The sequence below is a fragment of the Chiroxiphia lanceolata genome, chromosome 17 (genome assembly GCF_009829145.1).
Source record: "Chiroxiphia lanceolata isolate bChiLan1 chromosome 17, bChiLan1.pri, whole genome shotgun sequence".
NCBI lineage: Eukaryota > Metazoa > Chordata > Aves > Passeriformes > Pipridae > Chiroxiphia > Chiroxiphia lanceolata.
This window is the reverse complement of record NC_045653.1, coordinates 13,480,319-13,496,365: the sequence shown is the minus strand read 5'-3', so window position 1 is coordinate 13,496,365 and position 16,047 is coordinate 13,480,319. Positions and strand designations below refer to the sequence as shown.

Here is a 16,047-nt window from a genome sequence, read left to right as displayed (position 1 = left end):
TGAAGAAATAAATACTTCTCACTGAATCTGAGGATGCTGTGACCTTTCATTAGTGACCTGAGTGACTCATCCCTTTTTGTGTGCACACTGCAGCCTCCCACCATGCCATAAGAGGTGTTCCACAAAGTCCCACTGCCCGGAGCAATGGGGAGCTGAATCCTGTGGGAGCCTCCTGCTCACGCTGCTTCTCCTCCAGCTTCACACCTCGCCTGGGCCTGGGGACTCTCACGTTATGGCAATACCCTGTTTGCCCAGCAGGGACCCTGTGCATCATCTCAGTTCCACAGCAAAGTCCCCGGCAAAGTCCCCAGCACGCCCAGCCCTTGTCTGCAGCAGCTCCTGCCCTCCCTGGCTCTGGAAATCTCTGGCACAAAGGTACAAGCCCCTGTTCTCAGCACAGGGCAGCCAACCCACACTTGTTTAGCACTCAGGGCTTCACTGGCCATACCAACACCCCTGAACTGAGTGGGGGAGCTCAGTCAGAGCCAGGTTTTAGCCAACCTGTGCAAAACGAAACAAAGAATTAATCAGAGTTGAGTTCCATGCATTTAACTGCTGCTGATGGTGATATTTTCTTCTTGTAGAGTGTTTTTGCATGCCAGGAAAAATAGTTTTGCATTTTGGAGGAAAAAGGTAGTTGTACATCTGTGCATCTGTACATGTGCCTGTTATTTCTGCCTGACTGGCTTCCCTGGGTTGTCAGCTCAAAAGTTCTCTGTAATATAACAAATCTTGACTGTGTTTGCAATAAATCCTCAACCAAGAGGGGTTTATTTAATGAAGCAAGAAATGCTGCCAAATTTCCATGCTTGATCCTGATCCCATTAATGTCAGCAGGAGAATTCCCACCATATTTGATTTATTGGTTGGGTCTAATCTGCGTAAAGGAGTTAAAAGTCTGCTTTCAGTTTCCTGTTGCAGATAAGATCATTGCAGATAAGATCGTTGCTCCACAGTGCTGTGACAAAGAGGCTGTGGGAAAAGCAGACAGCAAAACAATCCTCTCATCTGATTTGAGGCACCTTCAAACCTGACAATACATAGCCAAGGGAGGGGAAGAAGGACATTCAGCTCATCACAAGCCAGGAGCCCAAAAGAGGTGATGGTTCAGGATGTAACCATGGCACAGCAACTCCAGTGGCACTGGCCCCCTCCTGCCAGCAGCAAATGCTTGTGTGTGGCCCTTCCAATGGCTGGCAGAGCTGCTGGGAGAAGGGGAAGGGGGATTAAGACAGCTCCCCACCTTCCCTGTCCCTTTACCCACCCCCCAATATGTGCTGTGTCCTCCCCTTCCCATGCCACAAGTGGGGACTGGGACAGACAGGGAGCTGCCCGTGCTGGTTGTCCAGGGACAATTCCACCCCTCTGGTCCCAGGGGATAAAGAGCCCTGGGGAGGGTTTGAGCAGTCAGCAGTGCCCACACATTTTGAGCAGGTCCCCTGAATGTCCCACAGAGAGCAGTGGCTGCTCTTTGGGAGGGAAGGAGCCTCCCTGGCAGCGAGGGCAGGAAAGAGGACAGGAGGAAGAAAAACTGGAGGAAGGAGGGCTGAAGGACTGAGGGCTGCTTTGTTGTCCCATCACCAGCTGTGAAGAAGCTCATGTGCTAATGGTTGACCCTTAATTGCACACACAACCAATGAAGGCAAGGAGCTCATTATCCCCCCACCCAGTTCACAGGGGGAAACAACATTGTCTGAGAATAAAGGAGACTGCAAAGCAAGAGATTAAAAAGAAAACAATCCAACTCCAATATCTGAGACATCAGCCCAACACACAGATCCTTACTGGCTTTTGCTGATTTGACAGATGCAAGATATAGAAAAATGAGCAGATTTATGGCTGCAAATGTCCCTGGGACTCAGAGACACTTCTCAGGATACAGATCTTTAAATCATCATTAACTGTGATGTGAGGGGGCACTGGAGAAGGTGGATCTGGGCACAGAGATGCTGAGGGCAAGAGCAGAGTTTTCTGGCACTTCCTACACAGCCCTCCCTCCCCAGGGTGTGGTGATGCTTTTTTTCAATCAATCATGCCAAAATCAAGCACTGACAGGGTGCTGCAGCTCCCATGGGCTGTGTGAGCCAAAGCTGGTTCTGTGGGGAGCTGTAGCACCTTGGATAGGATCCATGTGTGAAGATGGAAGAGGAGCTGGACAGCTTTCAGAGGCGTGGGTATTCTTTCAGCAAAGGAGGAGAAGAGTTCAGAGCTCTGGAGAAGCCCAGACCTGGGGACTGTGTGCAAGGAGCACGGACCAGATCTGATCCTAATGTCCCAATTCTCCCCGGAGGACTGAGAAGAAGAAGAGATTGGGAGAAGAAGATCTCATTTGCAAATTTAAGCTTTGTCTTTGGATTTCCTCTGGATGAGGTGGGAGCTGGAGGTTTCAGGACTCTGCTGGAGTGGTGCTGAGCAGACTCCGGGCGCCGACCTCAGTGCACGCCTGTCCCAGATCACTCTGCTGGCTGCCTGCAGCCTCCCAGCAGCTCCCTGTCTGCAGAGAACTAGGAAGCTCATCATCGCTGCCTGAACAGGCAGGTCCCTGCTCCAGCCCACCGCCCCCCGGTTCCCCAATTCCCATAAAGCTTTAAAAGAAGCCAGGCGACTCACAGCTGAAAGCAGGAGGTGTTTATTTGCACTTTAGACATATTAACTGGGTTGAAATCCAGCCGTGCTGGCGAAGGTGGGTCTGTGCGAGGCACCGACGTGGAGAAATGTCAGGCAAAGGGCAAATGGGGTGTCAGTGTGTGGGGACTGCTGCCAGGAAGGGGCCACCGCCTGCGGGTCAGCACCTTCGCAGAACGAGCTGATTTAAACTCACAACCCACTTCCTTCAGCCGCGCTGCAGGAAGGGCTGTTGTTGCCAATCACTTTGTTTCTCTGAGGGAACCGAAACGTTTGAGCTTTTCCCGGTGGGTAAACGCCCGGAGTGAAAAACACTCCCCGCCCGAGGCAGAGATCCCCCAGCCCCAGCCGATGACAGTGACTGCCCTCGCCACCGAGTCCTGCAGCGCTGCTTCTCTGTTTCTGCACGTCTCGTTTTTACGAGACACATCTCATCCCCTGGCAAGGCTGGGTGCAAGATGCAAGCACCCACCCGAAGGTTTGCAAACTCTCCTGGGATTTGCCTGCTGTAAGCAGCGGTTCAAGCTGTAACAGTCGTTTGCCTTCCAAAATAAAATCCCAACCAACAGCCTCCAAAAACTTTAAAATGCCCGTTTGTTGGTGTCTGCTATATGCTCCTCCAAAAGAGAGTGAGTAATGCTAAAAATCTTTTTACTTCTGCAAAGGAGGTGGGCAGTGGAGGATCCCACAGATCCTGAAACAGCTCAGTCACCCAGGAACTGGCACAGCTTAGTCATGTATTTAAAACCTGATTTTTTAATGAATATTTCCATTTCTAAAGCGCCTCCCCCTGCAAAAAACCATGCTCTCAGCTGTCCTGTGATGCAAGTAGTGTCCTCTCCTTAGGTTAAAGAGGGAATCCTTTCTCAAACACATCCAGTGGGGGAGAGGGGATGCAGCAGGGGGACAAGGCATCATTTCCCCCCCATCCTTCACTCATCGAGGAGCTTGGTGAGTGTCCAGGAAGGAGGGAGATTTAACCAGCTCAGACTGCTGCATTGGATGCTGGAGAGAAATATTTCCAGACTGGAGCAAACGTGATGTTCATTTCTTTCCATCTCCAGGTGTACTGTAGGCAAAATGGTCGGGTTGAGTAGCTTTGCTCTTAAAACCTGGTCCCAGTTTGCTCTCCAATGCTGACAGTCCTGTCTATCCCTTGTGCCAGATGGGAGCCCATGATACTGCAGTCACTGTCTCTGCAGAAGAGGTGTCAGTGTGGGGGCTGCTCCCAGAAGGGGCCAAGCACAAGCTGAAGTGGTGCATCCTTCATGTAGCAGTGGCATTGGGTACCTCAGAGCGCATCAGAAGCCTCCTCCTTACAAAGAATTGTGCCCCCCTTCCTCTGATCTGCCTGGCAAGAGGTGTTCCTGCTGAAGGTGGTCCCCAGCTGCTGTCTGGCTCTTTGTCGGATGCTCCTTATCCGTGACATGCAGTCTTTGCCCGTGATCACGTAGAGCAGGGGGTTGAGGGCACTGTTGAGGCTGGCCAGGCCCCGGGTTACCTGGTAGGAAACGTAGATGTTCTTTGAAGCCTGTGTGCAGAACCCTTGCAACTGCCAGACACGAGACAACAGATTGAGGTTCCTGAAGATGTGGTAGGGGAGGAAGCAGATGGAGAAGAGAACCATCACGAGAACCACCAGTCTGATGCTTCTTCTCCTGAGCTCGAGGTCCATGGTGTCATTCCTGCAGAGCACAAACACCACGTGGCAGTAGCACCCGAGGATGATGAGGAAGGGGATGAGGAACCCGGTCACGGTGACAGCCAAGGTGTAGGGCAAGTAAACGTCCAGCTTGTTGTGCCCCGTCGTGTCGTGGCACCGCGTCCCCGTGCCATCCGTCTTGCTGAAGGCAAGATCAGGAGCTACCTGGGCAATGACCCACGCCCAGACTGCCACGCTGAGCCACAGCGAAGAGGTGGCCCCCTGGCACCGGCCCCGTGCCTTCAGGGGGTGCACGATGCCCAGGTAGCGGTGGATGCTGATGCAGGTGAGGAAGCCGATGCTGGCGTAGAGGTTGAGGTGGAAGAGGCTGCGGGTGGTCTGGCACCAGCCCTGCCCAAAGAGCCACACTCTGCCTCGCAGGTAGTAGCTGACGAGGAAGGGCAGGGTGCTGACGTACAGCAGGTCTGCCAGCCCCAGGTTGCCCACCAGCAGGCTGAGGGGCTGGCGGGCGCCCTGCCGGTGCCCCCTGCAGAAGTGCCACAGCCCCATCCCGTTCCCCGCCAGCCCCAGTGGGATCACTGTCAGGTACACAGCGGGCAGGAAGCGCTGGGCGAAGGCGGCATCCACCGGGCACGGAGCCCCGCTGCCATTGCCAGGCCACATGGCAGCAGCCATGGGGAGCTGCGGCAGCCCTGCCCGGGGCAGGCGGTGGCAGGGCTCGGAGGAGCCGGTGCCCACAGCAGGGTTGGCTCCAGCAGCACCGTGCCCAGAGCCAGCCCTGGCAGCGCCGTGTCCTCTGGCACAGGCTGCGGCTGCCCTCACCTCCCCGCTCCTGCTGAACCCGGACCGGCCTTTGGGGTGCTGGGCTTTTCCCCGGAGCATGGGGAGGATGTGGTGAGGGCGGCCCCAGCACAGAGCCGGGGTGACTGGTGGCTTCCGCCACTCCTTCGGCGCCTCCCACCAGCCCACTTCAGATATTTTGAGCCGGGCGCCAGGGACATCACAGCCCCTTGGCTATTTTGGGTGCTGTGTGTGTCTGAAGGGAGTGGGAAACAGGGAGCAGAGAGGTGGGAGAGGGGCTCTGCTGCAGAGATGTCTGATGAGGAGGGCCAAGGCTTTCAGCCTGTTCCTGTTCTGTCGCACTTGGGGTGAGGAGAAATGTCCCAGTTTTCCAGACCGGGGAGCTGGAAGCCTGCCCCCATGAGCTGCCCTCACTTCCATTCCTGACAGCCTTTCTCCTGGCCCCAACACTCAGAAATACCAGCAGCAGAGTTAAGGCAGAGACTGGCAGCATTCCACGGGGCTCATGCTGCTACTCCCACTCCAGCAGAGCCGGTGGCACAGGCAGTGCCAGCAGGCAGGGGTGTGGCAGGCTGCAGTGACCCCATCCCTGCTGAAGAGCTGTCTCTGCACTACAGCTGGTCTTGCTGCCTATTTCTATATCCCTCCCCAAATACAACCCCCCGTTTCCCCCCACCTCCTTCGAGTGGTTTAGACCCATGCAGGGAGGACATGCAAGATGGGCTGTGACCTTCCTCTCCTGCCTTCCCTGTCACAGGGGATGTCACACAGAAGACACCCAGATACTGTGAAATTGGGGTAAGAGCTAAAACCCCAAAGCAGACCCCAAGGAAAGGCAGCCTCAACTGCACTGCTGAGCAGCTGCTGCATAAACGGGGCCAGAAATAACTTTTTCTCCAAGCATGGGAATCGACAGGGCAGTAACCAGCCGGGTTTACCCTGGCAAGCCTTACAAAAACAACCTCGGGAAAACAACTTCAGGTGAAAAGGGCTGGGCCCAGGAAGGGCGACGTCCACCTGCTTTCCGGGAGCTGGATCAAAGCAGGGGGTGGGAGGAGGCTGAGAGCTCAACTGCCAGTGGGGAGGAGGAGGGTGGGTCCTGCCGAGCCATCCTGGCTGCCTGTCCCTCCTTGGGAGCAGCTGAACATCTCCAATGAGCCATCCTTGGGCATGGCAGTTTGGGGACAGGGTGGGGAAGCCCAAGACACGGATGGGGGGGGTGGTAGCTGCTTTTTGGGAGTATCAGTGTATTTGTCGACTTCAAAAAAGTGCTTGCTGGAGCAGATAAGTGATGGGAAATGCTGTCTGTTATTTCCTGCCTTTGTAATAAAATCTCAGCACTACAGGCATGATGCAGTGGCAGATTGTAGAAGCTGTTTCCATAGGGTGAGGATACACCTTTTATGAGGTTTGCAGAGCCTCTGGTGGGTCTGTGCTCCTGGAGTGGCAGCAGTAGAGAAGAGAGTCCATGGGGGTGCATCCCCAGGGAAGCAGTTCTCCATCCTGCCCAGCTCCCACCCCCTTCACCTCAGTGCACTTCAGCTGCTCCTGCAACCTGGGCTTAGGGTGGCACTTTAGAGCAGCTTTATGGAGGTGTGGAAGGGCAGCACGAGGAGAGGAACCACTGGGGAACCTGAGGCAGAGACAGCAGCTGGCTGGGAGGACTGCTGAGATCATGGGAGGGTGGTGAGCTGCTCTCAGTAGTGAAGGCAAAACCTGCCCTGTCCCCACAATGAAGGCTTGGAGCTGGGTGCCTGTTCACTAGGCCCATGGTTTCACTTGCAATACAGGTGCTACTTCCAGCTCTGCCCAAGCATCCCACATCAGGATGCTCCCCTCCTGTGCCTGGCTCTGGCATGTGACACTGTTGCTGCTGGCAGGGTGAAAATTCAGGGCCGAGACAGCTCCTGCAAACAGATAACCTGAGTGATGGGCTCCCAGGAAAACTGAAAAAAGGCCCAATTTTTTTAATTGAGCGCTGCGCTCTTGTGCTCAGTTTCTGAAAATGTTTTGCTTTAATGAGGGGCTCATCTGGCCCTTTTTCAGCCTTCCCTGTGTATTTAAAAATCATCAGTCATGAGAATGACTTGGAAAAGAAATTCTGATGCACGTTGTTTTGCTCATGTGGTAGCACAGTTTCCCTTCAGCTGCTGCGTGTGCTTGTGCCTAAATGAGCCGTGATCTGCTGCTCACCACTGGCTCGGGAGTGTGGTTGGCAAATCTGTGCTGTGTCTGTGTGCAGATGTGCCCTTAGGCCTTAAGGATAAGGGTGAATTTTTCTTCTGATTTGGGGATTTTTATCTTTGCAGGTTACCAAAATCACCTGTGGATCCCCCACCCGAGCAGGCAACGACAGGACCCTGCGTCAGAGACTGTCATAAATGTGAGTCTCAAATAGCTGTGTTTCCAGGGTAGCAGGGCTTTAGAGGGAATGGCAAATATTGTGAGACTGGCAATCAGATTGCAAGAGTTCCTTTCTCTGTGTTCTTAGGGAAAAATAACTCTGATTTATTTGGAATCATTAATTCATTATTTAGATGTTTTCTGCTTAGTGAATCGGGGAGAAGTGATATTCTGCAAGGAAAAAAAAAGAGGAAATTATAGCAGAGGTGCACTGAGTCATTTGTTTGAGATGACAATTACAGATTGCTTCTTAAAAAGTGACCTTTTGATTTTGACCATCACCCAGAGGTGGCTGGGCAGGATCTGGGAGGGGGTTACAGCCTTGGCAGCCCTCCCTGCCAACAGCTCACCCAGCCTTGGTGGCCAAGTCCCAACAAGTTCAAACAAGAACTGGCTTAAACCCAGGATTTTCAGTACACACAATGTTTTATCCATGTCAGTCGAGGAACATGGTAGTTTTAAAGTCTACATGAGCCTTGTGTCATCACTTTTTTGGCAGAGCCGTCACAGAGCTAAAAAAGCCAACCAAAGCTGTTTGCTCTGCGATTTGCTGCCTGATGGAAGTTCACCATATCCCCTGTATCAAACAGAATTAATGATTTGGATTCAGGCCGAGCACCAGATGATCACAGTAAATAATTCTCTTTGTAAGCAATGTTTTATTGCACAAGCAGTGAGGTTTCTTCTTGTTTCTTCCCCCCCCCCTCACCCCCCGAAGTGACTGAAAGGCATCCTTGACTTCACTTTTATTTTCAGCCCTTGCAGAGCCCAGGGGAGTGGGTGAGCAGCTGCCTTGGCCTTGCTGCCTTTCCTGCTGCTGGTGAGGAAGCTTTTCCCTGGGCTGGAGAGGAGATCTCCCTCTGCCATTCAGCCTTTTGCCCCTGCACCTCCAAATCTGCCGCAGTACCAGTTGCCCTGGGTCGGGAGGACGGTCGGCTGGTGGCACTGGTGGCACTGGGGGAATCCCAGTCTGGGAGGAGCAGAGGAGGGCCTGGCAGGAGGGGGGGGGGGACGAGTCACAGGGGGGTTTGGGCACTGATTTTTAGGAGGCTGAGGAGAGGCATGGCCTGGGCTGTACCTGGGGCTGCAGACCCAGCAGCAGAGCAGCCAGTGCTGTCCTGCACATCCTGACACTGCCCGGAGACCTGGGCAGGGCTGTGGGCAGGGATGTGGGCAGAGCTGCTCTCAGCAGAGCTGGTGGAGCTGATGGCTGGGTAAAAGCAAAGGGTCATGACTGAATCCAGGATATTATATACTCTAATAATGTGTTCAGTGCTTTGATTCACAATGTTTTTTTCCTTTGTCTTTTCTTTTCTTATTCCAAGCAGCCTGAATCAAGGTGCTTCCAGGCTGCCCCATCCTGTGCCACTTTCCAGCTGGCCACGAGCAGCAGGGCTGGGCTCACCCTGCACCAGACAAGCTCCACACCTCGATCAGCACATCTTTATTTTTAGTTCCAGAAATACACGTCTAAAAAGTCCGTATCTCACCTGGACGTGTCACCTGCACCACTGCTCCTTGCGGCTGCCCCTCTCTCCCTGCGGTGGGACGTTCCCTCTGCACGCTGGTGCGAGGCCGTTAGAGGGCATTTGGGTTTCATTTTCCGTCGCCCACAAGGGTTACTGCCGAGGGAAAGCACAGCCAGAACCGCCGAGCAGCTCTCCTGCGCAGCTGGAGCAGCTCCAGCCCGTCGGGAAGCGGCTCCGACTCATCTTTGCGATTTTGTTTTCTCTTTCTCCTGCTTTTCCTTTGGCCCGGGCTCCCAGGGAATGTGCTTGGATGGCAGGCGGTATGTCTGGTGCCGCGGGACGGTGTCTCCGTCTGAGCTCCTCGCTCGCCGCAGCTCTGCCAAACCGCCAGCGCCTGGGAGAGGAGGGGGGCAGGAGGAGCGGGAAGGCTCGTGTTTGTTCTGGAGGGATGCAGGGAAGGTGAATTAGAGCTGTCAGCAGGAGGCCCCTGCCCATGCCCAGGGAGGAGCCGCTGTTTGCGGGGTGGGTATCGTGGGCTGGCCGAGCTCCCGCACGGTGGAGCAGCTCAGCCTGGCGCGGCAGTGAGTTGTGGGTGCAGCCTGATGTACCTGCTCCCTCCCTGGGGGGCCAGGTCATGAGGGTTCCCTCCAGGGATTTGGGCTTCCAGGTGCTGGAGATGGCCTCTCTTGCAGAGCTGTGTGATGTGGTGGAGTCGCAGCATCACCTCTCCAGAAGCTCCACTGATCCAGGAAAGGACCAATTCCTGGCTTCTTGGGTGGGTTCATGCTTGGGGCAGGATTTCCCCATTTCCCATTTCATTCAGCCTAAGAAACTCGGGAATGCTGCCCACTAACCCTGCCTGGGGCAGCAGGGTGCACAGAGGAGGCAGATGTTGAGTGAGAGGGGGATCTTGTTCTCTATTTCCAGCCTCCTTTGCAGCCAAAGCCCATCAGTTCTTCTCTAGTTTCCGATGGAAACTTCTCTAGTTTCTCCATCTTCACCAAAACCACAATGCCATAGGTTTGTGCCAGACTCTTTGCCGGGATGAGACGTTGGCTCCAGGATGAAACCAGGGTGGGCACAGCTACAAACGACCTCCTCTTCCCCTCTGGAAAGGCACAGTGGAGAATGATGGGGAGATAGAGCAGGATGTGGCGTGTTCTCTAGGTCTGGGGAGCAGGGGCATGTGGCAGCAAGGCTGTGTTACACTGTGTTCACACTGGGGCTGTGCCAGGCTAATAAAGGGGTGGCAGAACCACCTCTTGGGTGTGCCCAGGGAGCCAGGCAGGAGCTGCAAACGCATCTCTGGGCATAGGGGCAGGCCAGGCTCCCCTGGGTGGGTTCCAGAGTGCTCCTGGATTCAGACATCCAGAGACGCCAAAATTCAGGTCTGCACCTGCCATCAGGTGTTTTCCAGGCTGAGTTTCAGGAGATGGTTGATCTGTCCCTGAGACACTCTCAGCTCAAGGCTGAGGAGGGGTGATGGGGTACCCGCACTTAAGTGGGGATCTCGTGGTTCATGTTTGGCTGGCTCTGCTCTTCCCTTTGTCTGTCAAACCCGTTGCCCAGAGGCACCAGCTCCACCCTCACTTACCGCCGGGAATGCTGCGGGCAGGGCGGGGCAGGGTCTGACCACGCAGAGCCGCCTCTGGGTCTCCAGCCGGCAGTAGCGGTTCTGGTTGGAGACGCGGGTGGCAAAGCCCACGCCACAGGTGGCCGAGCAGGCGCTCCACTCTGTGCTCCACTCCTGGCAGGGGTATGGCAGCACTGGGGACACTGCCCCGGGGGCTGAAAGAAAAGAGAGGAGGGGATAAAGGGTGGTTGGAGCAAGGCTCTGTGCAGATGCCCTGCGGTGCTGCGGGCAGAGCCCCGCGTGGCAGAGGTGATGTTTCAGAGCCTGGGGTGAAGGGGCTACCCCCAGAGACCTGCCCGGGCATCCCCTCCCTGGAGGTGCCCTGCATCTTACCTGCCCTGGCATCCCGGAGGAGGTGCTGGTCCTGGGCTCCACAGATCCACTCGGGGCAGCACTTCCCCGGAATCTCCACACGCCGTGGGTAGGGGCAGTCCGGGGTGGGCAGCCTCACGTCCTCCTGGCACAGCGGGATGCAGGTGAAGCCCCCGTCCAGGCAGCGGCACTGCAGTTTGCAGCTGGGCTGGAAAACTTCTCCATCTCGATAGACCCGGCCGTTCACCTCACAGCCCTCCTCGTCATCCTCGACTGAAGTGACAGACAGGGAGCCCGTCAGGGACAGAGTGACAGAGATGTGAGTGGCAGAGGGACTGCTGGGGTAACTGTGGGGCTGGCACGAAGGGACTGATGTGTGGGAGGGACACAGAAGTGACTGAGAGGTATGTGGGGCAGAATGGGTGTGCAACAGCATGTTCATCACCAAACCTCCTCCCTCCTCCCCTTCCCTTCCTTCCCTCCTCATCTCTCCGTGTTTTCAAAGGAACAGCTCACTAGCTGGTGGGAACCCCCCTGCCCTTTGGCTCTGACCCTGCCTTCAGGGTTTTCAGGCTAGATGAAGTTTCTCTGAGATTTCTCTGCAGGACCCCAGGCTCCAACTCTGGCTGGGTGACTGCAGCACCCCTAGGACCCCCATGCCCATCCTCACTCAAACCACGCCGAATCCTCAGGCGGAAAACAGTGCAAGAGCTGGCAGCAGCTGCAGCACAGCCCCATGCCCAAGCTGTGTGTAAGTTCCTCAGAAAAGGCTGCTTTTCTAGTCTCAACCACTTCCTTGAAAGTGCTGTGGGATGCCTGCAGCCAGCTGAGGCCATGGGTGGAACTGGGGTGTGGGGACATCCCCGGCGGGAAGGGGCTCCCCTGTGCTCACAGTTGCAGGTGCCTCCTGTCCCGGCCGGTGCTGTGCTGTAGTCACAGACGAGGCCCTGGCTCTGGTCGCAGACGTGGAGGAAGTCACAGGGCTCCCCCAGGCGCCGGGCACAGATCTTGCAGCAGCCACAGCCATCCAGAACCAGGGGGGACCCGCGGGGGCAGCGGGGTGGCACCCAGGGGCAGTAGCACGGTCTCCGGCACAGCTGGGCACACACCTGTGGGGCAAAGGCATTGCTGATTCCACAGGGGTTGGGTTTGGCTGACAGGGAAATCACTGGGACAGACAGGTAACCTCTCAGTCATGAGGGCAGATTTTCAGTGGAGGGAGGCTCTGCAAATCCATGGGAATATGGTGAAGCAGCCTGGAAAGCTACTGTCCCCTTTGAAGGGCACCTATGGAAAACCAAGGAGAATCAAGGATGCTCAGCACTCTGCAAGACTGGGTCTTAAAAGTACCACTGCTCTGAATACACAGGAGGAGGATGGAGCTAAAAGGTGAAGATTCCGTGCAGTGGTGGTTATTTAATGAGCTCAGCAGCCCCAAGCAGCCCAGTGTGAGGGAGGGAAAGCAGCTCACCCCATGGCTACCCCTAAGGCAGTGAGTGTGCCCAGCTGGAGACGGGGCTTTGCAGAGACTGAATGCACGGGAGGAGGGCTCAGCACCTCACTCCAAACAGTCTTAACAGCTCTCATTCATGCCAAGAAATAGGATGTCACATTGGCAGCAGGGATCTGACGCCAGGCAGACATCACTGCGTTCCTCCCTGATCCAGCTGCAGCCTCTGCCTGTCCCTGGCTGCAGGATCCTCACCCAGCCTGGCCCACTGGGCGAGGAGCCCAGAGATAGGCACGTTTCTGTGGACTGAGAGCTATGTTTTCCCTCCTGGCTAGACTGAGTAATCACTTTGGCAGGACTGTGCACTGCAGTCCTTTGCCTGCTCAGCCAGTTGTCTGCCAGGGATGTTCACCTGGGCAGGGGGGTGTTTATCCCGTCAGCTCATCCTGCTTGCACAACCACCCTGGCACACCTTGCTTTTGCAGGCAGCACCTGTGCTCCCAACGTGTCATATCCAACAGGGTTGTTTCATACTGAGCCTGAAGCCAGGAGAGCTGGCTCCGCAGTTTGGAAGTGAATTCCTTGCCAGTCCTGGCCTGGCAGTGTGTGTGAGCCCCCTGGCAGCTCCAAGCCCCCCAGCAGCCCTACTGCTCAGCACCATGCACGTGGTGCTGGATGCAGGGCCAGCACATGCAGTGCAGCAAACATGCAACCAAACCATTCACCCCTGCCCTGGTCCGGGTGTGTCTGCTGAGCCTGCTGGAGAGTGATGGGTTCAGCCACAACGTGTGGGTTTTAGATAGCATTTTCCTTTTCTTTTTCAGCTTCTCCCAGTGCCATCAGGTCTGACATGACCAGTCAGACAGAGGAGGTAGGTACTGGTGTGCTGTTTCCCATTTGCAGCCGTTCAGATGTTTTTTATGGGGCTGTAGAAGTGTCAGTGCCAGCAAGTGGAGATTAAATATATCCAAAATGGGCTGGGTCTTGTTCTGGTTCTGTCAATGAGCAGCATTATTAATGTGGCAGAAACCAGAGAGAGACTTGTGGCAGGGACCAAGGGACTGTCTGTGGTGGCCAGGTTTGGGCTGGCAGCACAAGGGCCTTTGGTGATTCTCACAAGCACCTGGGGCCAAAATAATTTCTCTGTCACAGTTTACCCAGACAGCCAGAGGCATTTTTCATCTTTCAGGAGGTTGCTATTACAAATCGATGTTTTAGAAAGATTAGCCAAGCCATTAATGCATTTCCCTCTGCTCCTTGTAATTTACTTGTCTTTAGATGACAATGTGGCTCCTATCAGAGATCTAAACTTTCTGGGAAAGGAGTCAAATAGGCACAATGTTGCCACGACATCCCTGCTTGCAGAAGGTCTGCGTAGGGATTCAAGCAGCAGCTCTGATTAACTTGGAGCTGAGATGCCCTGAACTTTTCAACATTCCTGTTCTCTGCACAGGCAAATATTTTCACACAGAACCCAAGAGAAAGAAAAAATAATAAACCCACTACAACAACCCAAATCCTGTCAGAGGCATTGGCTTGGCGTGAGCGTCCTGAGAAGCAGGGAAAGCTGAGTAATGCCAGGGCTGCTTGGCCCCTGCCTCGGGAGCCTGGGCGGGGATGGAGGAGCCTGCAGGAGCCACTACTGCCGAGCTGCTGCTCGCTGCCTGAACATAGCACAGCCCAGAGAGCAGCAGGGACAGCGAGCAAACAGCACATTGCTGTCATTCCTGTGTGCTCCAGGGACTCACACAGCGGAGCCTTTGGCCCATGAACGTTCACACCCTGCTGCTTAATCTCGACTATCTCTCCCAAGCAGAGCTGTGTCCCCCTGTGACTGCATCCACACAGCCTGGCCGGCGTTAGCCAGCGGGCTCGTGGTGACACCCCAGTCCTCCCTGCAAGACCCGGGTGCTCCACAGGTAAGGCTAAAGCTGCCCCAGTGCCCCGTCTCCCTTACCTTGGAGAGGATGCAGAGGAGGGAGAGGAAGAGGAGCTGCTTCTCCAGCTGGAGCCTCATGCTGCTCTCCCCTCTGCCACTTCAGCACATCACCCCCCAGGCAGTTTGGAGGCAGCGGCGTGTTCGCAGGTTTTAAAGCCCGGAGTAGGTCCTGCTGGTGTTTATACTCTCCCTGCTCTGATGTCACTCACAGGCTCCAATATAAACATGAATAGGTTTGGACAAGCCTCAAGATTTCCTTTTTTTTTTTTTCCCTTTCTTTTTCTTTCCAGCCCACATTCCAGCTGCCATTTCCACTCTCCTCAAGGTGAGAATGTGCTTCCACCGAAGGGAAGGGACACTGTGCTGTCCCAGGGGAGCAGGGGAGAGGGGCTGGGGAACCAGGCTGGTGGGGTGATCCAGCTCCTTGCTGCTAGCCATGACTGGGAGGGAAGATTCATGCCTCATCCTAATACTGATCAAGGTCTGCCCAAGCAGAGCCAGAATCTTCCTCCTGGGATTTGGAGGCATTGACAGGGCTGTCCCCGCTGCTGCCCTCAGACAATGCCATGGCCATGCAGGAGCAGGGCACCCACCCCTATATTTTGTGCTGAACTCAGTGCATGGCAGGCTGTGGGAGAGGGGTGAGTTGACCAAAAGAGCTGGAAAGGGATTTGCTGTGGTGGTTGTGATGTGCTGCCACATCATCCCTGTCCTGAGTGGGGCTGCAGCCACCTAGGAAGGCTGCTGGGTGGGAGGGTTGGATGTACATTGTGTTGCATTGTCCTGGGTATGTGATGCAGGGAAAGCTGCAGTCTGGCTCTGCTGATTTCAAGCCTTGCAAATCCAAATTCAGCCCCTGAAGTATTATGATCATCTTAAGCAGTTGTGAGAATTAAAAATCCAAGTCTGGGGAAAAGAAGCAGGTGCTCAGTTGTTGTCTCCCAATGCTTTCTCAGTCTGCCCTGTGAGAGTTTTCCTCTTGGCTGCTGTGTCTGGGGACATGAGGCTGGCTCTTAGGAAAGAAAAACCTAAGCATTTCAAGACCTCCAGGAAACAGAGCCCCTTCTCCATGTTTCCATTTCCCAGATCTTATAATGAGATATAAGAGGGGACTTTGTGAGCTCAAAGCTCAGAGGAAAGGCCTGAGTGTAAGGGTGCAGGATGCCCTGCGGCTCTCCCTGGCTCCTCTCCTGCACCCCTGCCCCTTTCCTGCAGGATGTGTTCTGGGGCTGGGAATGCTGCTCCTGCCCTGGCCCAGGGATGGATCCTGGTGGCTATGTACAGACTTTCCATGTCATTCAGACATGATGAGCTCTGCTGCTAAATACCACATACTACATGTTGGCAAACACACAGGAGGGGCTGGGTGCCATACAAGCAGAACACTGAAATCACACAACTAGGAATGACACCCCATCCCTCCCTCCAGCCTCTTTTTCCTCCCTGTTGCTTTTGTGAAACAGGTTCTCAGTCACCTGAGCAGCAATCCCGACCTCAGCTCTGCGCTTGCCAGACCCTGGAAGCCTGGGCATGGAGCAGGGAGGGCAGAGCTGGGCAGGGAGGAGCACAGACAGAGCTCTCCCATTACCACCTCAATTCCCTGCTTTGGTTTTGCTTCGTTAGCTGCAGTCAGGCTGTTAACGAGCTCATGGCAGCCTGTGGGAATGCCAAGCCTCCTTCCAAAGGCTGCTGTCACTTACCCCAGCACTGGAGCCTCCACAGGTTGGAGCCCCAGTTCCCTGCATCACCTCC

At 55.1% G+C, this 16,047-nt stretch overlaps 2 protein-coding genes across 3 annotated transcripts; both read right to left on the bottom strand.

Annotated features, from left to right (window-relative positions):
* Positions 1–3,916: 3,916 nt before the first annotated feature.
* LOC116795498 (P2Y purinoceptor 1-like) lies at positions 3,917–4,963 on the bottom strand. The gene has a single exon (XM_032705259.1). It carries the CDS (start codon positions 4,961–4,963, stop codon positions 3,917–3,919), a length of 1,047 nt encoding a protein of 348 aa, XP_032561150.1.
* Positions 4,964–8,133: 3,170 nt separating this feature from the next.
* On the bottom strand, positions 8,134–14,472 carry CCN5 (cellular communication network factor 5). 2 transcript variants are annotated; one of them, XR_004360083.1, is made up of 6 exons: positions 14,314–14,472; positions 11,799–12,015; positions 10,928–11,179; positions 10,556–10,749; positions 9,570–10,069; positions 8,146–9,401 (listed from the first exon to the last, which is right to left on the bottom strand). XR_004360083.1 is itself a non-coding variant. In XM_032705332.1 (5 exons), the coding sequence occupies exons 1-5, from the start codon at positions 14,371–14,373 to the stop codon at positions 10,046–10,048; spliced, it is 747 nt and encodes a 248-aa protein (XP_032561223.1). In that variant the 5' UTR covers positions 14,374–14,472; the 3' UTR covers positions 8,134–10,045. The 2 variants fall into 2 exon arrangements, 1 of the variants encoding a protein (XP_032561223.1); XM_032705332.1 differs by having other exon boundaries at positions 8,134–10,069.
* Positions 14,473–16,047: the final 1,575 nt, after the last annotated feature.

Coding starts and splice junctions, on each gene's coding strand:
- LOC116795498 (XM_032705259.1), bottom strand. CDS start 4,963: ATGGCTGCTGCCATGTGGCCTGGCAATGGCAGCGGGGCTCCGTGCCCG.
- CCN5 (XM_032705332.1), bottom strand. CDS start 14,373: ATGAGGCTCCAGCTGGAGAAGCAGCTCCTCTTCCTCTCCCTCCTCTGC. Junction 11,180..11,798: donor GACAGGAGGCACCTGCAACT/GTGAGCACAGGG, acceptor CTGTCACTTCAG/TCGAGGATGACGAGGAGGGC. Junction 10,070..10,555: donor TGCCCGCAGCATTCCCGGCG/GTAAGTGAGGGT, acceptor GTGCCTTTCCAG/AGGGGAAGAGGAGGTCGTTT.